The sequence below is a fragment of the Epargyreus clarus genome, unplaced genomic scaffold (assembly GCF_041222505.1).
Source record: "Epargyreus clarus isolate Ecla_fem2 unplaced genomic scaffold, WU_Ecla_fem_2.2 ptg000023l, whole genome shotgun sequence".
NCBI lineage: Eukaryota > Metazoa > Arthropoda > Insecta > Lepidoptera > Hesperiidae > Epargyreus > Epargyreus clarus.
The window spans coordinates 9,239,468-9,265,876 of record NW_027332230.1 but is presented as its reverse complement, the minus strand read 5'-3'; the positions used below and the strand labels follow the sequence as shown (position 1 = coordinate 9,265,876).

Below are 26,409 nucleotides of genomic sequence, written 5' to 3'. Positions count from 1 at the left end.
GTGAGTTGAGAGCGCAATGTCTCGTTCTCCTTCTCTAGGTGTGCAGTGGCCGCCCGCTGCACTACCTCGGTCGCTGCCGCCTGAATCTGGCGCACGGCAAGGCGAATGGCCTGCACCATATCTCCCTTAATATTGCGGGATTTATCCGCGACCTTCTCGATTATCTCTAGGTTCTCGATTATGCGAGAACCTAGGTCATCAGTGGGCTGCTCATTCATCTCCCGGCGCAGCTCTTCCGCACTCGGGAGAGAAGCTTTTGCCCTGGTCTTGGCTATTGGAGTCAGGGGTTCCAGGAAGCCGTCATCCTTGTTAACTTGAGGCTTGACGGTCTTTTTCTTGGGCCTCTCGCCTTCACTATTATACGCCGGCAGAGCCCTTTTACGGGCGCTGACCGACGTAGCTGTGGACTGCACTGACACACCCGACATCAGGGAACAGTCCGACAGGTCGTCTGCATCAGACGAGACGGCTGGCGTGGGGGGAGCTATTGCCCCACCCCTGCTCTGCCGTGTCTTCCTTCTCGTCGCTTCTACAGCGGGGATTTTTTCCTTCTCGCTAAGCAATTCGGAGTCCAGTATGGGTAAGCAAATATCGTGTTTACGGAGGTCGGCGGATTGCCGACCTACGAGGCAGTTGTTGCCCCCCCCAGAGTACGAGGGGCAGCCCTCCGCCGTGGCAGAGGGGTGGGATTCTCCCTTTCGGGTACCCACCTGGGGACTACTTTTGCAACTAGCCTTCTCCATTTTTTTGCATCTTTTTTAAGGGGTGAGCTCCCCTGAGCCGCTCTTAGTCTGATCCTTCACCCTTCGCCTTCCGGTATGAGTAACTCTGCCGTATAGCCTCGGGGATCATTAGGACACTCAAGCCCCCCCACCACGACAAGGTGGCAGCCCGTTCGGGGGGGATGACTACATGACCTAATATTTTTATAGGGTCATTTACTAACTCTTCTGTTACAAGCCACGATTACATAATTGTGTGGCTTAGTTAGATAGTTTAATTGCATTCAATTTTGGATCCTGTTGGGCGTTGCGTCGGTCATTTTTTTATGTTTTTATGGAACCCATACTTAAAGGGTAACAATGAGTTCCTACTATTAAGTCGCCACTGTCGTTCCGTCTGGTAAAGGAGTCTCTTATACCGTAAAGGTAAAGGTAAAGGAATCTCTTATACCGTAACATACGCTTAAAACTTTTACAGAGTGCCATTACTGTGACCGCTATTCCAACAAATATTAAAAATAACAAAAGAAAAATCGAGAATTAAGGTAGGTCGCCATACAAAAATTGGTATGTTTCTGTTCATGTTATAAAGTAGTTTAAAAATATATTGTAATTTTGAGAATAGTACCTACGGAATACCGTGTCCAAGTTCGCCTGGCATTTGACCGAGTTGGCACTTTTCTATTTATGTACCTATAGAATAGGTAAATACGTACAAAACATTACTATATATGTCCAAGACAAACCGTTTCTTATACACATACATGAGATACGAGTAACAAAGCTTGTATTCTACGCACCTCTACGATAAAGTCGACGGAAGAATAACGCACTTTAAAGTTAGCGAACTCAATCACAGGAAATGTTAACTTGTACGATTGTTTCCTTTGCCGAGTGTAGTTTCAAATAGGTAGTTCGAAGTAATTGGGCAGTCAGTACAAGCTTAACGATCTAGTATTTTTATGGTATTTTGGTGGAAATCAGACATTTCATAATTCCGTAAACAATACCTAAGCCAAAGGATAGGGAATACTTCCTATGCAAAAATTAAATGTAATATGTCTTATGAAAATTAATCTCAAACGTTACAATTGTAAATACCTATTGTAATTTAAGTAATTAAGTTTAAAGTTAACTGTAAATTTATTAACAGTTACACTGGTATTTAATTTCAATTTTAACCGAAATTTGAATCCGTGGCTCTCAATCACATACGAATATAAATAATTATTTATTTTCAGGTTTCAAATAGGTTATGTCAATTTTTATAAATTACTTTCGGCTCAAAAAATATTTGCAATATAAAATATTAATATTTTCGGTTATTTCGAAGTACGTGCTATGAATTCGAATAAGGCAAATGAGCCCAAATAAATACAAATTTAAAAATGGAACCTCATAAAACACAAACGTCATCTTTTTTGTTTTTGTTTGTTTTTCTTTATGAGTAGCACATATATGCAGTAGCACAAAAGCATACAGTCCACCTGATGGTAAGTGGACACTACTCTCTACCGTGAATCGTCGTACTCGTGAATGTCGGTATAGAGATGATTACAAAATTCTATGTACAATGGGATTTCTACCTGAAATAGGTCACAGATTGCCAATGCCATTCCTAAGGACTAAGATGTTTCATATAATGTAGAAAAGTCAGCCGGCAGTTACACCATTCCACCAAACTGGCGAACGACTTCCCTCTACAAATAGATAGTTGTAGCAGTATCTTCCCAGTGCAGCCATATACAATATAATAATATACATAATATATGATATACTTACTGGTTCTACCACGGGTCAAATTTAACTTACATGTCTCTCTGAACCATACGCAATATTTTTATATCTTTACTTAACAAAAATAATTTATTTTATCACTTTTTTAAAATAATCATTTTTATGTTTAAGATTTATATATTCAATTGTTCATGTAACATACGCAAACCGAGTCATGGAAAGGAGGTAAGCAAACAATTGTATGAGCGGCGCCATATTCCAGTGCCAAGGAATAATCTCCTGCCTGACACCCACATACATCATGCAAAGCTACCAAATGCTATTCGGTCCGTGAGACTAAATCAAACTGCTTAGTAAAGTATTTTTCTTGTGTTCTTTACCTAAACATAATATGTGTATGTACGTTTGTTACAAAATATTTAAAATGGGAAAAGTATTATTTTATTATTTTTTATATATATTATTGAAGATCTATTTCAGTCATTTAACAACATTGTTAAGCGCTTTTGTGTTCTGGTTGAAAGGATTTGGTAAAAGAGAGATACCTATAGGCAAGAAGTGTTCCAATTTAGTCCTCAGGGGCAGCAACAATGTCCCTGTAGTTCCGGGATCAGAATAGGGCTACAGTATCCTCTGCCTGTCGTAAGAGGCGACTAAAAGGGGGCTTTCGGTGTTTCGGGCGGCAAGAGTGGGAGCTCTAACCACCTGGATAGCGACCCCGGGAAGAACGATGGTATGTATGACCTCATACCGTCGTACGCTCCACACGGAGTGGCGAGCTTCTTAATCAGTCTCAATTTCTTAATCAGAGCGGAGCCTACGGGGCCACGCGCCAAGAGGACTCCGGTTGCGTTTCGTTGGAGATCCCGGAGTCCTCTACGCAGCGCTGAGGACGGTCACCGGGGGGGTTTTATTGCAGTAAAAGTTCCCCGTTGTCGCTCCCACGGCGTCGGGTACCTCTTGAAGGTTTCCCCCTCGTCAAAAAATAAAAAAGGGGCAGCAACTGACCTCAAATAGTACCCTAATTCTATCTTCCGATCTGGGGTTAATAAAAACGCCCATGGTTGGGCAATGCCCATTTACCATCATGTGGACTGGGTATTATTTTTCCTCGACTATTAAGTACCAATTTACTACCTTTCTTAGTAGATTACTAAGATTTGTTTTCAGTACTAATACAATGCCCAGTCTCCCAAAACAATACGTGAAGTAATAGGCGGTAGCTGAGTCACGTTATTGGGCCATTTATGTAAAGGTATGCTTGCGGGATTCCTCGGATCAACGTGGATTAGGCTCGCGCAAATCTCTATTTAGTGGTGCGATCTCTGCCCGACCAAACTGGGCCAATTAGAGCTTACGTGCCGTAATCTGAATATCGATAACAGTACCCGAAATATCATGTAATATTTATTGCTTTGAACTGTATTTGTAGTATTGCATACTTAACGATGAAAACGCAACATGATGATGATTCCTACTTTAATCATCTCCAAGATTTTATAACTATTTCTATGGAAAAAATACACAAGTAATAAGGAAATTCAAATAATTAACCTATTAAAAGCTAACACGCCTTTAATGAGATCTATGGTATATTTCGAGATAGAGATGATAGAGCTTTTTCGTGTTAGTACTTAAACTCTAAAATACCTACAGCTATTCTGCTGTTATATAGTTCTTAGGTAGATACCGCATTGTCTATTAGATATTCTGTTCGCGTACTTACATCTAAATCTGCTAAGGAAAGTGACTTTAAACTTTACAGCACACTTAGAAGATGCATTAGTGTAAGTTCTGAATACAACTTGGTGCTGTTATTCTAATAAAGTAGTACTACGGTATAACAGCGGTCCTTGTATAAATATAAAATATACCTACACAATATTAAATTATACACAAACGAAGACACTACACATACCTACCTACTTAAAGATATGTAAGGAAAGAAACTATCTATACTACTTTATTAATACTTATCTTTAACGATATCAATACGTTGCAATAAATATCCGTTAACAACAAAGGATTAAAAACAAAACACCATAGATACATCCCGTCTTACCCACAAAACAACTAAAGGCTAGTAGCGACGTAATTATCCCCAAATCCCAGACCAATTTCAGTGTTTAAGAAAGATAAACGAGGAAAAGAAAACTATTCCGGCAAAGCCACTAACTTTCTTCGGATTACACAACAGTCCAGTAATTACTACCTGAACAAGATGTTTACCTACCTGTTACTTAACTGAAACATCTTGGAATTAGCGAAGTGTAATGACTAACAATTCTAACTTAAATACAATTTTTATAATACAGAATTAGAAAATTAGCATGCAATTCGGGTGAATGGTAAGCGGCTACTACCGCCCATGGACATCTATAATGAACCCCAGATAAGATTAGAGTCCAATCTGAGGTCGGTCACAGATGCGTTGCATCCCCTGAAGACAAAGTTGAAAGCCTCAGATAAGTAGGTTTATGACTCCATAATACAAATAATTGTTACTTAGTTTATTTTATGTATTATTTGGGGAGCCTGATAGTATTTTCTAAATAATATATTAAAATAAGAAAAACTTGTTTTCTATAAATAATACTGACAAAATGATGCTGTCTTTATAATCCTATCCTATGAATAAATCCAATCTATGGATGAGATTCGACATTAAAATTGTTACACTGCAAAGCATACTTATGGACAAAGTTTTTTGCTTAAAGATCTTACGCTTCATTATAAGTTTCGTAAAATGAAAATAATATTCATGAGCAGCCGTTGCGGTAGCGCAGAATGTAGGCTTTATAACTTCATTCCAGCTTGCAATTACGTTGCAGTTAGTTTTTGTGGAGCCCGTGTGGTATTCGAGAACGTTTGAACAACTGCAAACATTCGTCATTAGTTTACATTTCACTCAAGATCTTGTTTTTCAGCGTCTGAACATTATGTTAAATGTTGTGACTCGAATGGTAATTCGACCAGTAACGTTTGAACAAGGAGATACCTAAGATACAAGGACGGTTTCAACGGTATGGATGACGACTGACTTATATATGTAACTATAAAACCCCCCCGGTGGCCGTCCTCAACGCTTGTTGGAGAACTCCGGGATCTCCGAAGGAACGCAACCGGAGTCCTCCAAGCGCGATGCCCCGATCGGGCTCTGCCCTGGGGGAGCATTACCCCTCTTCTACCTATATGGAGTTAGCTACAGATGATCACTTCCTGTGGTACATTTACATTCTTCAATTCCGTAACTAACCATTCCTTTAAATACCTAATTATAAACACATAAGATCCTACAAAATACTGTCTCATACAAGTAGGTACCTACCCAAACTAATAATACTTTATTAAGCAAAGAATTTGAGGTCTATCCGTGTAATGTTGCGTACGTGATTACTCTCTAAATATTCCACTTTATTGTGCAATCCTCTCCTTGTCATGTGAAGAAGCGATGTAGGAGGTGAGCCTGAATAATTTAGTGGGGCGGCGGCGGATCTACCATTTATCCAAATTGTCGTCTCCAACATGGTAGCAAGGGCGAGAGTTAAAAATGAACGAGCTGTCAGTAAGAATCGCACTCACGGCGATTTATTCCAAGAAAAATGTACTTAATACTTACAATACGAAAAGGGGTAGGTACCACTTAAGTATGTTGGTCTAAGACAGTCGATTTGTGAATAAAACATTCACGTTTGCAATGGTAATGACGCCTAGAATATCAAGTAACTCGTAGCCATATCAATGTCCGAAGGTATAGTTTTGTTTCCTTATACGTATTTGTTTCTTTAGGTTATTCCGGTTTATCTATTGATTCCGATCTATATATTGTATGGGGTTTAGTTTCAAAGTGTTGTTTTGATCGGCAAGATTTTAGGTAATTGAAGTTTTTCTTATCTTACACACTATCTTCTTGGGCTTAGATACTTAAATGTATTGGCTTAAGCTGTGTATAACCATAAAACTGTTGTAAAATATTTCTATTGTTTGTAAAATATTTTCGGCAACCCACAACTTAATATTTATTAGGTAGGTATATCTTAACGTTTTATTAGCACTTGCCTATATATAGGTACCTATAGTTATTTTCAATTATTTCCCCTTCTACACCATTCAAACCGAAACACAACAGCACTTAACACCGCTGTTATTATTAAAAATAGGTGTGGCGGTGGCGCCGCCAGAGTCGAAATATAGGGGGTTCCACCACCTTCAAAAGTACATATCAGGTTAGTTCAGGTACCCAAATGACTATAGCGGGATATCCTCTTTGGGATCTGGCGGAGTTCTGTGCTGTGATGTATCGGTGACCTCCCGCTCCGAAGGAATACCCCGTAAACAAGGAGCAAGAATAGCCGGAAATTCCACGCTCTGCATTGCATGACTGAAAAATTAAAGAACAGGCTAGGAAAACCCATGGTTGAGTAAAATTAGTAGCTATAAATCTCAGATAACCCATTGTCGCTCCCACGGTACTGGGTTCCGTACCCTTTGAAGGTTCCCCGCTCGACAAAAAAGGTATCAACATAAATATGTACGAATAGGCACATACATAATTTCTCAACAGGTAAATAAAATGTACTTATTTACGTTGAACAAAGATAGAAACTTCGAAAAATAGATAAAAAAAATTACGAGTCCGTAGATACCTATAGAGATAACCGTATTATTTTCCGGACATAAAATTCAGAAAAGGTAAATCAAATAATAAAGGTAAATTACGTTATCGTCCCAGATTCAGAAAGCTGTAGAATTGTCGCTAAAAGAAATTCGTTTATACCGAGCTAGTGTCTACCCTTCTCGCCCTTCGCTTCCATTCTTGTAAGACAAAATACGTATAGTATGCACACGAATGTAAATACGTTATTTATATTGATAAATGAAAAGTTTTAAAAGAACTAATTTAATTAATTTGTGCATTAATCGACACCTAATATTGGACCAGCTACCATTGAATGTGACATTATGGTTTATGACGTTGAATATTATTATCCATCCATCCATCAGCCTTTACTGGTCCACTGCTGGACATAGGCCTCCCCTAGTCTGCGCCACTCCGACCGGTCTTGGGCCGTCTGCATCCAGCGGTTACCCGCCGTCCGCTTCAGGTCGTCAGTCCACCTGGTCGGGGGGCGTCCTGTACTCCTTTTGCCGAGACGTGGTCTCCATTCGAGGACCTTCCGACCCCACCGGTTATCGGTCCTACGAACTATGTGGCCAGCCCATTGCCACTTCAGTTTGCTTATTTTGAGAGCTATGTCGGTAACTTTCGTTCGCCTACGGATTTCCTCGTTACGAATTCTGTCGCGTAGGGAAATACCGAGCATAGCTCTCTCCATAGCTCGCTGAGCGACTTTGAGTCTTCGTATAAGGCTCACAGTGAAAGACCACGTCTCGGCACCGTACGTCATCACTGGCTATTATAAGAAACTGCATATTTATATGATTGATATATTATGATATTGATATAATAGAAACGGGATAAATATCGATACGACGGTTCCTCGCGTCTCGCTTTTCTCCGCCACTCACCCGCTCGCTCCATACCGCTCACATCTCTGATCTTTGCTGCACATGTCCTCTAGATAGAAAACTATGGAAAGAAATTTGTAAATAACGACGTCTGTTACGTTTCGTAAAGAAACACCTCTTCCCTTCTTTTAGCTTTGTTGGAAACCAGCCCTTACACCAACATTTAACATAAGTCCATTAATTGTGGACTACAGCGGTTTTCAATGTTTTTGATGACAGTCCGCGTAAAACTACTAGTCCCTTTAATATATAAAAACTATTTTGCGACCCCTGCCCTCCCGTTTATAACGTCTATTTTATTGTTGTTTTATGAAAACAGACAGCAAAGGCATATGTCCAGCTGTCGACCTCAAGTTCATGGACTATTTCTTGAATAACTTGTGGCTGCTTTATAAAGAATATACGTGTTACGTCAGTTTGAAAAAGAAATATTGAGATATATAAAAATAAAAACAGACTACTTAAAAATATAGCCTGTCATTCCCACAATTTAGATTAATCTAACCACATCTCCACTGTTAAATTTCGTCAAGCCGTTTGGGTTGCACGGCGTGCCGAAGAATGATACATACATACAATCGAAAAATACTATTCTCGCAGTTGGTAAAAAACACATTTTGAGCTTAGACTACAAACATACGAATTTCATAGAAAATGTAATAATAAAACACCAGCTTATTTTAGTGTAATTTAATATTAAATTGTTAATACATTTCTATAATAAGGCGTTTGTGGCCTTGTGAGCTAAAACTAATTGAAATAATGAAAATAAAGTAACGCAGGTCGTGTTGCTAGCAAAACTAAAAATGCCATCACAATAAAGCAATATTCAAAATGGAAATCGAGAGACAAACACCAGTTTTAAATTTAAACTGATTGTCATTCTTGTTATATTGCCTTTACAATACTGCTATATAATAGAACATGTAAATAAATAACTAATCTGATGTTAGTTTCATATGAAACAAACAAGGCATTAAAGTGAATTATTTAAAGCAAAAGTATTATTGAATGAATGAAACCAAAATTGCGTAAAGGAACGACGGAAATATTATGTTTACACATTTATAAATTGTTATAACGCATTTAAATACTTATATTGAAGTATAAATGTGTGAACATATCAACCATTTCTAAACACACTTATGGTTTCATTTTTATTTCTGCAGTCATAGATTTAAATCATAAACTCTGTTGTACCCATAATTAATATAAGGTATGTGGTATGATAATAACACACTAATATTTATGTTATTTCATTTATTTCTATTTAAACCAAGCAATTAAAATTGTTAATTTGAATACAGTGAATTCACTGAACTCTAGTTTTATTTTTGTTATAATAGAAGTATCAAACGACATCTATTGTAAAGTGGCCACCGCCGCCGATGCATTACAGATATGCATATATTATCAACCCCAGATAGCATTCATACCTGAGGTCGCCACAGATTCGGTGCTACCTTACCAGTAAGCATTCCAAATGCCTCACATAAGCGTTATATTTTATTGTTTATTGATTTAAATCTATGATAGCATCTTTAGTTGCTTAGCATGGGCGACGATCGGGTCCACGGCGACGCGGTGCTGACTTCAGGATATTGTCGACACGTAGAATCATCTCCGCAGCCTCCGATGCTGATAGCAGTACTTGCCTCTTCACAACGTACGACTCTGTGATTCCCAGCTTTCTCATATCACCAACACGTCCGTTCTCCATATCTGTAAAGAATATTTTTATAATGTAAAATAAATCTATTGCTTTTTTATTGACCATGCACTATATGCAGTCTCCCTCGTATAATATGATGATTTGAATGATGTATTTTGTAATATTGTTATGAATTTATTTATGTATAATTTATTTATTTATAATATGGTTAAATTTATGAGATTTAATAACTTTACAGATATTGAAATGTACACAAAATTAATCACCAATTATACAAATAAACCCTTTATACTTATATTCACCCATAACCCGGATCAAAAATCTTAATTTGTCATATAGATGAAAGCACTCTAACAAACCTATTCAAATATAACGGCACCGTCACCGCTGGAGCAATTGTCTCTTAAGTTGGTATAGTCCGCGTACTAGTCCGATCTGAATATAGAAATGAATCGCGTCGCCATAGTAAATTGTATGACAACACTTACTCCCAACTAGCAATTTGGCGCGGACTATATGTCTTGTGATATCGCGCTAACTTACCCAGTCCCATAGTAATCTCCCCCTGCGCATGATGAGCGCGCAGACGCGCGATGAGCTCAGCGCTATCGTAGCCCGCGTTGTCAGCAACAGCTGAGGGCAGGCGTCGCAGCGCCACAGCGAAGGCTTCCACAGCAGCCGCCTCCTTGCCGGGAGTACGCGCCGCCGCTCGCGATACCGCCTCGGCCATTAACATCTCACTGGCGCCTGGAATTTCAAGAGAAACATAGTTGATAGTACAGGTCAAAGGTCTAATATCATAATTCCAGTAGCGCCTGGAATTTGAGGACAAAATGAGATGATGATACTGATTCAGACTCTTAAATTTCGTACCATAAAGTTATCACAGAAGTGTCTAATGGAGCTTTTCTCTGAGTGACGTGTTAAATTTTATCTATGTACGAAACACTTGGAGCTTTTCTACCAAAACAAAATAAGTAAGATGAGCTATGAATATTACAAACGCGCACTAACTACGTAGTAGCTACATAGAGCGACATAGCGACATAGCTAGTCGCAGATCTTTTCTTTCGAATTTTGATATTATTTGATTTATTAACCTACTTAAAAACTTATGATTAAAAAGTAAAAATATAATTTTAATTACTACATGAACCTGCACTGATCATGTAGATCTGAAATAGCTTTATATATAATTTTACTCTGTATGTATTAAGGGCATTAAAACACCTCAAGCATATTTTTTTTTTTTATAATATAAGAGTAGCAGACGAGCATGCAGTCCACCTGATGGTAAGTGGCTACTGCCGCCCATGGACATCTGTAATCAACCCCAGATAGGATTAGATATTCCTACCTGAGGTCGGCCACAGATGCGCCGCTACCCCTGAGGACTAAGCTGGAACGCCTCGGAAAAGTCTGTCTCCCTTACCACACCCTTCAAACCAGAACACAGCAGCGCCTAACACTGCTGTTATTAGGTAGAAATAGGTGTGGCGGTGGTGCCGCCGGAGTCGAACCACAAAGGGTTCTACCACCTTCAAATGACTTACGAGTCTTACGACACAACACACTGAGGCAAGACCACTGCAATTCAAATTAAAACTTCACAATTTATTTATTACTAACCTCCGCCAAATATAACTTTGGGTTCTTTAACAGTGGCAGCCAGCACGCACAGAGCGTCGTGCAGGGAGCGCTCGGCCTCGTCGATAACTTGTTGCGTGGCGCCGCGGATGACCACTGTACATGCGGAACCGAGCGCCACACCCGAGAAACGTATCAACGCCTCATCACCGATGAGCACCTGTTTAATTGATAAAGTTATATTTAATAATTGGAACTAGACAGCAAGCTACTTGTATCACGAATTTCTTTTAAAAAAAAGTGAGTAACTATGTGTGCATAAATATACATATATCGTTGATGTATTTAATGAAAATAATAAAAGTGAGTGATACATTTAAAAAGCAAAGATATATGTATTACAAAATGATTGGTGCATAAAAAATAGACATTTAAAATCCTTTTCTACATTTGTGACATCCACTAGCCAACTATATGTTGCCTTTTCTACAAACTTGCAACATCAGTTAGCCATCTTTAAGTTTACAAAGATAAGGTAAGGTAACAGAGTATAATAAAAAAAAAAAATTTTCAAACATGATTGGTTTTTAAAGCAATAAGTTGAAACATACTTAATTTAATAGAGAGTTATATTACCTGTTCAATAACTTTGCATTGTCCAAGCTTGACTTTGTCGGGAGAATCGAAAGTCGATACGATTTCCCCACCAGTTACCAAGGCAAGGCGCTCGATGCCATCAAAATCAGCATGTTCAATAGCCATCACACCAGCATCAGCAAACAGCTGTTCTGGGTAGTTGTAAATAAGTTGCCTGGAAAATTACAATTACATTAACACATATGTATACACTACACATAATACATTTAATTGATTTAATATATTCTGAGGAAATTTAATACTTTTTACAAGTTTTATGGTCGTCCTACATCAGTATTTGTATTCCTGCTCCATGTATAATGTAAATGAATACAGGTGGGCTTGTTATATTTTTTAAATAAACAATAATTAGTATATAATGTTAGCATTCATAATAAAGAACAAGAATATGCACATAGACACAATTTTTACAAAAAAACATATTAATCAAAAGCTAAGAATACCAGTCTTACCTGTTGATGAACACATTGCATTTGTGAGCGAGGATTTTGTTGACCTTATCTTTCATTTTCTCCTTTTCAGCCACTTCTAATTCAGCAATTTTAGCCATTGAGTCCACCTTGATGGTAGAACCGAATACCTTGATTTTGTCAGTGTCCATGGGAGTATTTGCAATTAGAATATTTGCATTCTCTATGCGCTTAGGTTGATGTACACCCACCTGTAATATTATAAAGTAATCAATTTCTTATAGAAATGGTATAAAATCCACTTAAACATAGCATTATGTGGTCATTGCCAGGCAAAAATACAATGAAATTATATGAAAAACGAGCTTTTGCCCGCGGCTTTGCTCGCATTACGAAGTAATATTTTCATCCCCTATTTTATCCCCTTGGGGGTAGAATTGATCAAAATCCTTTCTTAGCAGATGCCTACGTCATAACATCTACCTGCATGCTAAATTTCAGCCCGATCTGTCCATTGGTTTGGGCTGTGCGTTGATAGATCACTATGTCAGTCAGTCACCTTTGAGTTATATATATTTAGATAGATATAGTTAATAGTAGTTATATTGATATAACTTTATGAATATAGAAACTTCTGGGATCATAATTAAAATGTCCCTTACATCAGTTTCCAAAGCAACTAAACTAGCATAAATGTTCATGTAATAAATTAAAAGTAGTATGTATTTGAGTCATAATTACCTTTTTATTCAACAAGAATCCCTCATCTAAAAATGATTCCTCGAGTAAACCACCTGATATTTTAATAATCTGAATGGCCTTCAGGTTGCCAGAACCTTTAAGACGAAGGACAGCATCAACAGATAACTTTGTGAAGTGTCTGTAATAACATAAAAAACAAAATATTTTTTTAATGAAAATTATGTATGTCACATATAAAATTCAAATTTTGTCATACTATTCATTACTTAAAACCTATTTTTCAATATTAATAAAATTACATACTTATTTCAAAGTATCTGGCCACATGGAAGCATGTCAAGCCTAAAAAAAAAGCACTGACAACAGAGAAAACTAATAAAACAGTAGAACATCTACAGTTACTTTAATACATATTTACTTACTCTTTGTGATTAGACAAAATTTTGGAGCTCAAAGTAGTACGAGCAATATTCTCGAGATCCGCACGGAGTGCAGCTTCATTCAGATTCTTCTCGTGATCAAAACTGGCATCAGAGAGCGCCTGCTTAGCTGCTTCGATGGCAATGCGCCATCCGGCAATAATAGTCTGAGGGTGGAGCTTCTGTTCAATTAGCTTTTCAGCTTCACGGAGCAGTTCAGCAGCTGGAAGGGAGAGTAGAAAATTTATAATCATATAAACAGATTTTATAATTTAAATATTACCCAGAAAAATCTTTGAAAAGTGCTATACTATTGCAACATTGACTCTCGCGTATGAAAGAATGAAAGGAGTATTTATGTCATATTGGGAGAGAATTAAACACAACACTCCTGATACTTTTTCTCAATGTGTTCTTTGCACTATATCATTCTAATTCTAAAGGTGTAATATAAGGAACCTTACATTTTTTTACTTTTTTGGCACATTAAAATATTCGTCATGTAGGTAAACTAGTCTGTATGTTCCTCACCAAGTCCTTTTTAAGAATCCAAATATAATTAAATCCTACCTAATACTGCGACTGATGTAGTACCATCACCAACTTCATCATCCTGGACTTTGGACATGTCTACCAGAATTTTGGCTGCAGGGTTGTCTACTCCAACAGATTTTAAGATTGTAGCACCATCATTGGTCACCTCAACCTAGAATTTGCAATAACAATTTATGTTTCATAAAAATATTGGGGATGTGTAATTAATAATTATAACGTTACTTTAAGGTAAATGTATTTTTTTTGTAGAAAAGAAGGAAGCACATAGACTCTCTTAGTACCCGAACATGGTTGTTTAATAGAGCCTGGACATCTGCTCACTACCCAAGCAGGAGTAAGAGAGAGAAGTGTGTAAGAAGAAATCTTAAGGCGATCAACTAGGCCTCACTATTCATAACAAAGAAATAATCTTAAACGCAGTTGTAAGGTTGTGAAGTGCGATGGTATTGAATCGTATCGAAGTCAAACAAAACATTTACAAATCAATCTATATAGACCGAACCATTAACAAAACTTACCTGTCCAGCATTCCTGCCGCAAGAAACCAATATTTTGTCCATGCCTTTCGGCCCCAAAGTACTCTTCACTAAATCTCCAATAGCGATGGCACCGATGAAGCTCGACATGCGAGCCACCTCGGCTTTCTCTTCTTCCGCGTCATTTTTCAAAATTCTGATCGGATTTAGGGACACCTGTACATAGTTTCAATAAAAAAGACGAATTAATGCACATGTGGGGAACGCTGATCGGTTCATATATGAGTGGTGTCTTTCAATTATAACTTTATACATGATTAGAATCCTTACCATTTTACTGATTTATGTTTAATATTTATTACGATGAAGTATAGAGACAAAGTTCAATATTACTTTCACAGAAATTAGTTAAAATAAATTAAATAACCAAACTCAACACTGATCATACCGAACCACCGAAAGTACCAGAGACAATAGAGGTGAATCAGAAAAAAAATATTCATGGAGATTGCAAAGAGTATAGTAACCTATATAGGAAACGTCGTTGTCTATACTTTGTCTCTGGCACCTGGACTACACCATAAATCATGCAACTCATTCGTTAATTAATTATATATGCGAAGAGAGAAAATGCACTTACTTTTAAAACCGACAGACTCCTATTTTTAGTTTTTTTTGCTTCAGGTGGGTCGGAGGCGGAGCCGAGTTGACATTAAAGATTATATTTAACCTGTGGCTAAGAATTTTTAGTGTTGTGAGGAGAAAAAAACAATGACGTCAACGTCATTATTGCTTGTTTGAGTCATTCATGAAATTGTTCCTGGGCGATTGTAAAACGCCATATTTACGTTCTCTAATCAACGATAACTAGTAATCTGTGGTAAAAACCTCCTAATTTTGTCTAATAAACTTCCAAAAGAACAAAGAAATAACCGATTACCATGGAGGAACAAAGTGGAACGTCTGCACCCCGAGTAAGCGATAAACGGTTAGCACAAACTCAAGCTAAAGTAGACGAAGTTGTCGGGATTATGCGTGTCAATGTCGAGAAAGTTTTGGAAAGAGACCAAAAGTTGTCTGAGCTAGACAACCGCGCAGACGCTCTGCAACATGGAGCGGCTCAGTTTGAGCAACAAGCTGGTAAGCTTAAGAGGAAGTACTGGTGGCAGAACTTAAAGATGATGTTGATTATGGGTGCTATTGGAGTGGTTTTGCTTATCATTATAATCGTGTGGGCTACACACGGCTCCAGCAGCTCGGCAGCTCCGGCTCCCACTCCGGCTCCGGTGAACGAAGCTCCCGCCGGACGATAATTTCTGAATCAGACCCTTAAGAGATTTGCTAACTTACTGTACACCAACTATACTTAAAATTACATGTATACAAATTTTACATAGCAGAATTTGACTGATGTCTTTGTGGAATATCTATTTTGTACCAGCCTCATGTTTAAATAGGCCATGTTTATCGTAGTATAATTCTTGTAGGATGTAATCTTGCAACTTTTGATACCTGCTGTTCTACAAAACGTACATTAAAAATGTTACAACTATTTATATGGTAGTCCAGTGTTATGTATTTTACGATCTTTAAGACTTAAAAGTCCTATGAAATATTTTTGAATAACTTTAAATATTATAGATATTACATTTCAGAATTCTATTTATGACTTGTTACATTCAAATGTGGCCAATTGCTTGTATAGAGCTATGTTTGATGTATCCTAAAAGGTTTTCTAAAATTGATCACAGATCGCAGAGCTTATTTACTGGCCAGATCGACCTAAAGAACTGAATTTACACAACTTGTATATTTTAAGATATAATGGGAGAGGTATTACAATATGAATGTATTTATTATTGCTTAGTAATGATAGTTTAATATAACAAGTGATTCATGTTGCAAAACTGTAATTATACATCCACAATAGGCCACTGTTGTATCATTGTCAAATCTGATACATTTGTGTTAAAAAATCTGTATTGATATATAAAATTTCATGCACAAATGTGAACATATTACTTTGGAAAATTGTTCTAATTGTATACCCACCGAACAAAGCTTTCCCCTTGAAAAAGACAATTGGAAACTACTGAATATTTTCAACAGTAGACATTTAAATTCTTTATAATGATTATGGATGTGTTTAACACAGGAAAAATGTTGCAAAGGTGTGGCCTAATGTGGATAAAGCTTACGTCCAATAACACAAATTCTGTTGGTTGGCACAAGTATGAAACTATTATTGCACAAAGTTTATTATGTTACTTAGCCTGTAAAATGATATTGATTCATGTATTTCATGTGATAAACGCACTATTAACATTAGCATTCTTTTAATTTGTACCATTTCTGTATTCTTTCGTGTAAATTGTTTGTTACTGATACCCAATGGGACCAAGAACCGCTTTTACTATACAGCATCTACGGTCCACAGTTATCAATCATGTATTTGCAATGAGCGCTGTCAGTTGATGTTGTATACTATCTATAATACTAAATACACTATCTTTTTCTTGTTGTTTTATAATGTATAAGGTAATAAATGTATGTATTCAATGCTGTGATTTAAATTATTCCCCAAAGTTAGGTTGATTGTATCTTATCTCGTTTTGCAGTGCCCTTGAAAATATTTATCAGTATTTAGCGAGACAATCATTGTTTCTCAAAGACCTAGGTATACAAGTGCACTTTTTCTTTGTGTAGTAAATGGTTCAAGGTGACTACTCATATTAAAATGTATCCGATTTTAGAATATACCTATACTTTAATTACTACAATTATGTGTGACTGTGACTTCGTCTCACTTTTCAAGTAATAAATTTATGAATACTCTAAAATAAATGTTACCTCTATAATAATAATTGAACCTAAAATAATTGTATTCAAAAAAGTTTGGCCATTACCATTTAATTAAACCAAGGCACAGAATTTTATGCTTTTACTGTTTCTTCATTAAAGTGATAGATGGCGCTGTACATGATCAAGTATCGATGTTACTTTTTGCTTCTGATAATAATTTAATGACTTGAAATTGATTACGGAGGAGTTACTATTTGCTACCCCTGAGGAAATTTAAAACTAAATTTTAAACTACAACACAAGCTCCGCTATCGTTGCGTGTGGAAGACCAACGTGACGTGGAGTTTTGCTACTTTATTTATTATTATTTTCCAACCTAATTGTAACTGGCTACAGGTAAAATTACAGTCCTACCTCTGGTTCCGGTCATCTACAGATATGTCGCTGCCCCTGATGACTAAATTGGAACGCCTTTGATAAGTATGCCTCCCTTACATTGATATTTTATATCTCCCTTACCATTCCTTACCACACCTTTCAAACTGGGACCGGGACAGCATTTCTTAAACACTGTAGAAACGGATGTGGCGGTGGTGCTGTCGAAATCGAACCACAGAAGATTCCTCCACCTGAAAGCAATTTCTGTGTGGTTCTAGATTTTTAAATAAGTAATTTAGAACATTCTAAGATAGTAAGCCATATTTTATTGTAAGAATATATGAAACTACTAGTCTCTCGCTTTTTTTTTCTCTTATCTTTTTTTTAAGAGGGGGATACCTTCAAAAGGTACGCCATGCCGTGGGAGCGACACGAGGTTATTTAGGATTCTTACCGCACTAAAACCTCCCCGGTGGCCGTCCTCAGCGCTGCGTAGAGGACTCCGGAATCTCCAAAGGAACGCAACCGGAGTCCTCTTAACGCGTTGCCCCGTCGGGCTCCACCCAGGAGAGCTTAACGCTCGTCTGTGACGTCTGTCGACAGTGTGCGTACCGTCGTACGCACGACTGGACGCACTGATGCGTAACTACGACGGTATGCGACCACACACAACCACAGAGGATTCTACCACCTAAAAACAATTTATGTGTCGTTCTAGTTTTTTAATACGAATTTTAGAACATTCTAACACAGTAGGCCGCATTCTACTGTAAAAATACATGAAACTACTTCTATTCTCTCGCTTTTTTGTTTGAAGTAGGTAACTTATCTGTGTTAATTGTAGTGCACTTGTGCTTGTGTGTTGCAACCTTGAGTGACATTTTGTTTGTTTTATTCGGCGAATGGTAACCGCATCTGTTTTCAACCTTGAGCCTCTGGATTTGTGTTGATTATATTATTGATTCAAACGTATTTGCGCTAAAGTGGCTCTTGAAGTGCGAATCGTGTGCTGCACTTAGAAACAAGAATATCTATAATATGCAGGGATAATAAACGAAATTTATTATATTACTAGATTAATTAATAACGTACCTATAGGTACTTATGCATATAGATCAAAGTATAAACGACACTATAATAACTACTACATAATGATAAATAATGATCCTTCAATAATAGATCTTTGAAATGTTACTTATTTTGGTCTTTAGCCTTCTCGTCCTGAAGTCTGAGGAACCAAATTTATGTCTTATCACAACTCTTGTTCCTCAAATCATTTTCACGCGCTATACCTATGGCTCTATCAGGCAAATTATACGTTGCATAGAAAATTTGCAATAACACTAATGGCACAGTACAAATATGTACAAGTCCATATTTCTACTGTGCTAATGGTCTCAAATTGAATTATCTACAATTTAGGTTCAAATACTTATTATTGTAGAATCAAAATTAACATACTTAATAACGGAAATAAATTAAATTTCGGAACAAATTTTCTTTTATAACTATTTTTCTACTAAAATTTACAGAAAATATAAGTAAGACTATATTCATAGAGGGAGCTTAAACAAATAATATAAATCTCTTTTAAAACACTTTTGAGATAAAGCGATTTTCAATATAAATAGATTTAATATAGAAATAATTTTCACTATAATTTAAAATGATATACTTAAGTACTTTTATTTTTCACTACTTTTTACATAAAATTTAATTTTTAAAAATCCTAGACAGAATTGTTCTTATTATTGTGCAGACTCTAGATTAGACTGATGTGAAATGACTAATAATATTATTCACAAATTGTTTTTAAGCTCGTATCTCTTTCTTTGACTACTGGCACAACATAAATAGATTTTTTATTGGAATAAGAATCTTTATGGAACATGAACTCACTATGTAAATAAAATGTGAACTAAAAATAAACATTAAGTCTTTGTATGATTAATGTAGCTGAGAATTATTCAAGCTCGAAGGTCTGTTTTCTCTACGTTGCATACTCTCAGTGCTGTTAACTTCTAAAAATACACTCGCTCGAGACAACTTAATGAATGTGTGATTCATGCAGACATTTCGTGTCATATATCCCCGGGAGTAAATATTTCCTGTCTGGATAACGTAAGTGCATATGTCTTAGAATAAGTGTGAAGTGTCATAAATCCGAAATGTTCGTAGAAGTGTGGCGCCGGCACAACGCCAGTGATTTCAATGGGAGCATAACTTTGTTTTATACGACCAACGCATCTATTTATCGTCACAGTATACCAGTAGTGACCAACTTACCTATACAAACAGCAGAGGGATACTTTTCTAATTTCATTACCAGGCTGTAAACAAAAGGTTAAATATGTTTTTCAGGCAGGCTTGCTTTTTAAATCATATCTTTTAAACGTTAGACAGATAGCCTGTGTTCTTCTTCTTATAAAGGTGATGTAAAAAATATTTGTCAACTATTTCTTGATTCAGGTGATATTTTTTCATTCAAAATATTGCATTGAATCACTTGTGTAATTTTAAAGTTTTCAAACACCTAAATCTCCTAAGTCCTAATTGTTGCAACTGTGAACTTTTTATGTAATGTCCAAGTATGTTAGCACCGCTTAATGACATGACGTCATGCATTTTTTACAACCGTTAAATAACATTGGTACTAACTCATAAAAATTGTAGCTTCCTTCCTCATATTTTTATAATTTTGAAGTGCCTACCTATCAAATGAGCATGCAGTCCGCCTAATGGTAAGTGATTACTGCTGCCTACGGGCATCTGCAACTTCAAGTTTAGATAGGAGTCCTCCTTGAGGTCAACCACAGTTGCGTTGCGACGCCTGAGGACTAAGTTGCAACGCCTCAGATGTCTTCTTTACCACTCCCTTTAAATGGAAGCATTGTACAATTGCACACTGGTATTACCCATTAGGCAGAAAAGATGTGGCGATGGTGCTTTGGGAGTCGAACCACAAAGCAAACACGATACATATTTAATTAGTTCATATAATTCAGTGCGCCGACTCATAAGAGTGCTGAGGTAGGGTCAGTTACCACAAATTTAAAAAATCCAACCTTTTCATATAATTATACATACCCACATATAATAGAATGCCTTTCATATCACTTTGAAAACGTGAGATCGTATTCGATTTCAACGAAACCCAAGAGGCTTGAGGAAAAATGCGGAAGAACCACGTTCTACCTACACTGTTCCGCTCTGTTTGCTACCCGTCAACGCAGTCGACAAATTGTATACAACCTTGATCTTGGCTTAGAGCACCACACGGCCTGTTTTAATTGTACGATCGTATAAATAAGCCTTTTAATAAAAACAAATTTTGATATCTCGAGTCATATAGAATGAATATTACGAATAACTTTATATACCCATGTAAGTTCACAGGTAATGTTGATATTAAATGTGTCACAACCACCAAATATGGTGTCTACCTACACGAAATTAGTTTTAAAAGCAACCTTTAGAATTGGGCTCTGTCATCTTATCTTTGCTTCAAAATCTCGCATCATGCCAAGAGAGATAATGTTGTCAAATATATCTACCAGTTGCAGACATTCCATGGTTGCAGTGTAAAAAAATCATATCGATCAAAGATATTTCTATTTAATGGTTAAATAGCTGTAGTCAGGGTTGTCTCCGCTGGGCGAGAACTATGCTAAATTTACCTTAGTTACTCTAGCTCAGCGTTTCTCAAACTTACAGCTCCAAGTATCTCTAACAGATTCTCAAAACGGCGAACCACTGAAAATCGCCGTTTACAAAACAATAAATAGAATGTTAGTTTTTTTTCAATATCGCTTACGTTTATTCTTAATTCCGATTCAGTCTCTCAAAAATACTTTTATTTATCCAAGTACCTAAGCAGCCACTATATCGTTTTGGCGCGTACGAATAGCGTGCCCGACTTTGAGAAACCCTATTCTAGCTTGTTTACAACTATGGTTACAGTCCATCGCTGCCAGTGTAAGCACAAATTCGCTATAATGCTGCAAAACACACGTTTTAGTGCAAATTAAATTTACAACAACGCTATATATTTCTCCTGTCGTTATCTTGGCACTGTGTGCATTTGACGTATTTACTTCTACCTGTTTATGTTTTGCTTTTGTAATAAGATCTTGTTTCTTTTGCATGGAAAACGCAGCTAATATAGTTGCCCTTTGGTTTCAATATCACTCTCATTTTACGTTTGCGGCCCCGCCCGCGTGCACGCGAGTAAATGCGTCCGTTACAATTCCGTAATCAATCTAAAAAACGTAGGTAATTGACAATTAACGCACCATTAGCTAACATCATCATCAACGCTGCGGTGGCCGACCGATAAGGAAATAAACCGGTCAGCGTAATGATTCGATTAGTAAAACAAGTAGAGAATAAAGCATTCCTACTGCGTTTTATGAGCGATAGGTATGTATGTGTCTTTTTATAGTGAAATGTAAAATCAAAGGAAAACGGAACCTTTATAATTTTGTCCTGCATTATGTAGCTATAGAGATTTAAATATAACTTTACAAGTTACCTATTTATTATTTATTTTAAATTTATCCATATTTACCATTGTAAATATGGATTGTACCATTGTAAATTCGATGATAAGAATGTTTTTGTCATTAGACTAAGAAACTCTAAACACAAAAAATACCTATAGGTTTAATAAGTTTTTGAGTAGGTACCTATAAGGGAATAGGTTTTGATTTTTCTGTCAAAGGTCTGGTAAAACCAATTCTTTATATTAATATACACACTCTGGGAAGACGTTTGTCATGGTTATGGAGATAAATCCTTGTGAATAGGATTTTCAGTTAAAATAGGTATTAGTTAACTGAGCAATGACCATGTAGTAAAATTTAGAATAATACTTGTTCACGGTCTATTATTAAATCCATTTCACATTTTCCTGCAAAAAATAAGATTCCTATATAGAAATTTACAAACCATGCACGACTTATAGCGAGATTCCCCCCGCGTTAGCGCGGGGAATCTTGCTATTAAATAATGCAGACGTTTTACGGTACTTTAGCATGGAATATAGTTCTATTCGATTAATTGGTATTCATAGCACTGACCTAAGACTAATTTCGTATCAATGCGGAGGCAGCCATAATCGTTAGCGGATTGGTCCCATGCTGCATTCCTTATAAAGGTCGCGATTAATATTGCGCCAGCCAACTCGAGCATATTCTTTTCCTAACTTGTAAAGTCATTCACCTAGCCACATAATTAATCTCTAGCGGATATTAAATGGGTAAATCCATTTGAATTCAGCTGATTTTTAGTTAAACGCAGTTTCCTATTGCATGGCTGAATCGTAGCGCAGTGTGTCGGCCAAGTTCTCAAAGAAACAACTGGCGAATTAGCACCGTGTGTTACACGAACAATTTGGAGCTACTTTAGACTCCTGTAAATACTCAAAAATTCTCTCATGAAAAAACTCCTCTTTCTGCTTATGATTGACTATATTGTTGTAAGCACCTACTGTTTATTTTGTAATGACATTAATGAGGAATTGTTGTAAGCGAATAATAATAATAAAATTTATAAATAATTTTAACATGAAATTAAATACACATGTTAACATTAGCAACAAGTCTAAAATATAGATCTGTTACATTACAATTATTATTTTAATAGATACATCTACATACAAGTTACTATTTACACAACATTGTGCTTCAGATTTGAATGTGGATTGGCAAAAAATGTAGAGGAATGTTCCCTATTATTGTAGCCCCTTGATTTATCATGGTGAGATGTGAACGACCTCGCCTTATCGCTTTCATCAACATTCTAACCGGATCGCCCCGGCTTTGTCGTCGTCAATACAGCGTGGTGCGGACTGCGGTTTGGAACTAGGGTTGCCAACCGAACTAGAATATACAGGTGAATTTCAAATTGGCATTCATAGCCAAATCCGAAACTATAAGTAGGTACCTATTATCGAGAAATATTGAGTTATGTGGCCGATTTTGATAAAAATTAAATTGCATCTTTAGATTTTTAAGGCCTTTTTCAGGAATCGAACGAGTTTATTTTGACAAAAAAGCGCACTCTGTATTATTCTACCTTCGGTTAAGGTACCACCACATCCTTATAAACATAAGGACAAATTCTGGAAGATAATGATTAATGACAATGAAAATAAAATAAATAAATATGCTGGCAGCTAAGTTCCCGCCATTTATTAATTTATTTTCCACTGTAATTCAAACGTTATGGCTCCCTCCCAAAACCGCTTGTTTTTAAAAAAAATCGTCAGAAAAATATAAAGTGAAGACACACTTTAATGAATGTTATAATAATATTGAGCATTTTTTTGCAATTTTGTCAAAAAATCCTTTTTTTTAAAATAGGTGACAACCCTACGTGCGGATTCAAACGTACCGCTATGTTGGCTGATGCGGTTTCAATAATATCAATAAATAATTTATTTTGAAATGAGCTTCAACGTGCACCATGAATAACTTTTAATCTAACGCAGAAATTCTACAATCTATCTAAGTACGGATTTATTAAAAAAGGAAAAAAGTACTTTTTATAATAATAGAGGAATAGCAGACGAGCATGCGGTCCACCTTATGATAAGTGACTATTGCCGCTCATGGACATCTGTAATCAACTCCAGATAGGATTAGATATTCCTCCGTAGGTCGGCCCCGGATGCGCCGCTACTCCAGAGTATTAAGCTGGAACGCATCAGAAAAATATGCCTCCCTTACGACACCCTTCAAACCAGAACACAGCAGCGTTTAACACTGCTGTTATGAGGTAGAAATAAGTATGGCGGTGGTGCCGCCGGCGTCGAACTACAAAGGGTTCTACCACTTTCACGTACATAGACAGGCAGAAATTGGTATGGCGGTGGTGTCGCCGGAGTCGACCCACAAAGGGTTCTACCACTTTCACGTACATAGACGATACTCTATTTATCTATCTACCTACTCTGGTCAGGTCTGGTCTAAAGTCAAAAGATCCATGAAATTTGGCGAGAAATATGGTTGCACTGTAGGTTACAAAAATACCAATATTCAAAAATATTGTCCAAAACCCTTGCTCGGATTGGTATCATGGATATCCTTTCAGAATGATAACGATCAGGGCCGTAGACGCCGACAAAGCGTAGGTTGGTATGTTACTTCTTAATAAGACTGGATTAGATTAAATTAGTAAAAGACATGTAGTCCACCTGAACATAAGGAGACATTGGAGCTCACAAACATACTTTTACTTTTTTATAATATAGGAGTAGCAGACGAGCATGCAGTTCACCTGATGGTAAGTGGCTACTGTCGCCCATGGACATCTGTAATCAACCCCAGATAGGATTAGGTATTCCTACCTGAGGTCGGCCACAGATGCGCTGCTACCCCTGAGGACTAAGCTGGAACGCCTCGGAAAAGTCTGTCACCCTACCACACCCTTCAAACCGGAACACAGCAGCGCCTAACACTACTGTTATTAGGTAGAAATAGGTGTGGCGGTGGTGCCGCCGGAGTTGAACCACAAAGGGTTCTACCACCTTCAAAACCTTCACCTTCACCTTCACCTACCTTGCAAACTCCATATAGAAACGGGATTCCACCTGAAACCGATCGCAGGCGCATTGCCACTCCTGAGGGTTGAGATGGTGACCATCTAGTTTACTAATCAACCACCATCATACCGTTCCAACGAAACAAGAATTGCTTTATACTTTGCGTGGCGCTGGCACCGCCCCTCTCAGACCTTATTGATTGTACCACCTTGTAAACCCTTCTTAATAGATTTCCAACACTTTTGTGAACTTTATAAACAAATCTTAATCCATGTAGGTTTTCCTACATTGTTTTCGTTCACCATGAATACTCGTATTTATAATTTATCCAATTCTTAAATTTCTTATACACACTATGTAAACACTTTAACTTCTGATTTTATTGACAGTAAATTTATTTTTATTGTTTTGTAGGTCCTTATGTCAACTTGATATGATGCAGAGATGATTCTGGATATAGAATTACTAATTGAAGGTGTTAAGTCAGTAATAACGAGTCATGACTCGTATCCATTGCATCACAGTTTATTATAAGAAGGATAGTCATAAGGTTACTTCAGACGGAAAAGTTCTGATTAAACGGATAATAGAAATACATATATTTTTTATAATATAGGAGCAACTTAAGCACATGCAATCCGCCTTATGGTAAGCGGCAACTGCCGTCTACAGAAATCAATAATCAACCCCATCTGTAATCAACCTTGGATTAGAGTTCCATCTGATGTCGGCCACAGATACTTTGCTACCCCTGAGGACTAAGTTGGAAGTATTTCCATTACCAGACCAGAACACGGGAGCGCTCACTGCTGTTATAATGCAGAACTAGCCTAAATAGATTTTTCTAGTAGTTTGTAGGCTATGTAGATTTTTTCTAGAACATACACCTAGCTAGAGAAGTAATTGGCAGTTGCCTGCGTGCCAACAACAATTTAACTAGTTACTTGATAGATGTATCTAGGTATATGTGAATAGAACTTCTAATAATAGAACTACAACGAACTATTCAAGGTGATGCCTAGATTAATTACAGTGAAAGTGTAGATAGTTTCCCAATTAACCTCTCAATATGTCAACATGCAATAGATTAACTAAACTTTAATGATTTGCGATTATTCTTCTTATGTAATACCTTCGAGGATAACATTACTGAAAATAGGTATGAGGAAAATATGAATTTGCATGTGTGTAGTTTTATTTAGAAACGGATTGTATATCAT

General features: G+C 36.9%; 3 protein-coding genes across 4 annotated transcripts in view; 1 reads left to right on the top strand and 2 right to left on the bottom strand.

Annotated features, from left to right (window-relative positions):
- The window catches only part of Gasz (ankyrin repeat, SAM and basic leucine zipper domain-containing protein 1), a 204,145-nt gene that overhangs the window by 152,108 nt on the left and 25,628 nt on the right, over window positions 1–26,409 (bottom strand). The window lies entirely within an intron of this gene.
- Window positions 8,664–14,954, bottom strand: CCT2 (chaperonin containing TCP1 subunit 2). The gene is made up of 10 exons (XM_073086039.1): window positions 14,797–14,954; window positions 14,509–14,682; window positions 14,006–14,141; window positions 13,439–13,658; window positions 13,056–13,194; window positions 12,357–12,565; window positions 11,884–12,058; window positions 11,290–11,467; window positions 10,204–10,407; window positions 8,664–9,710 (listed from the first exon to the last, which is right to left on the bottom strand). Exons 1-10 carry the CDS (start codon window positions 14,797–14,799, stop codon window positions 9,538–9,540), a joined length of 1,611 nt encoding a protein of 536 aa, XP_072942140.1. The 5' UTR covers window positions 14,800–14,954; the 3' UTR covers window positions 8,664–9,537.
- Window positions 15,186–17,025, top strand: LOC140751927 (vesicle-associated membrane protein 3). Its single transcript, XM_073086040.1, has one exon. The coding sequence runs from the start codon at window positions 15,408–15,410 to the stop codon at window positions 15,777–15,779; it is 372 nt and encodes a 123-aa protein (XP_072942141.1). The 5' UTR covers window positions 15,186–15,407; the 3' UTR covers window positions 15,780–17,025.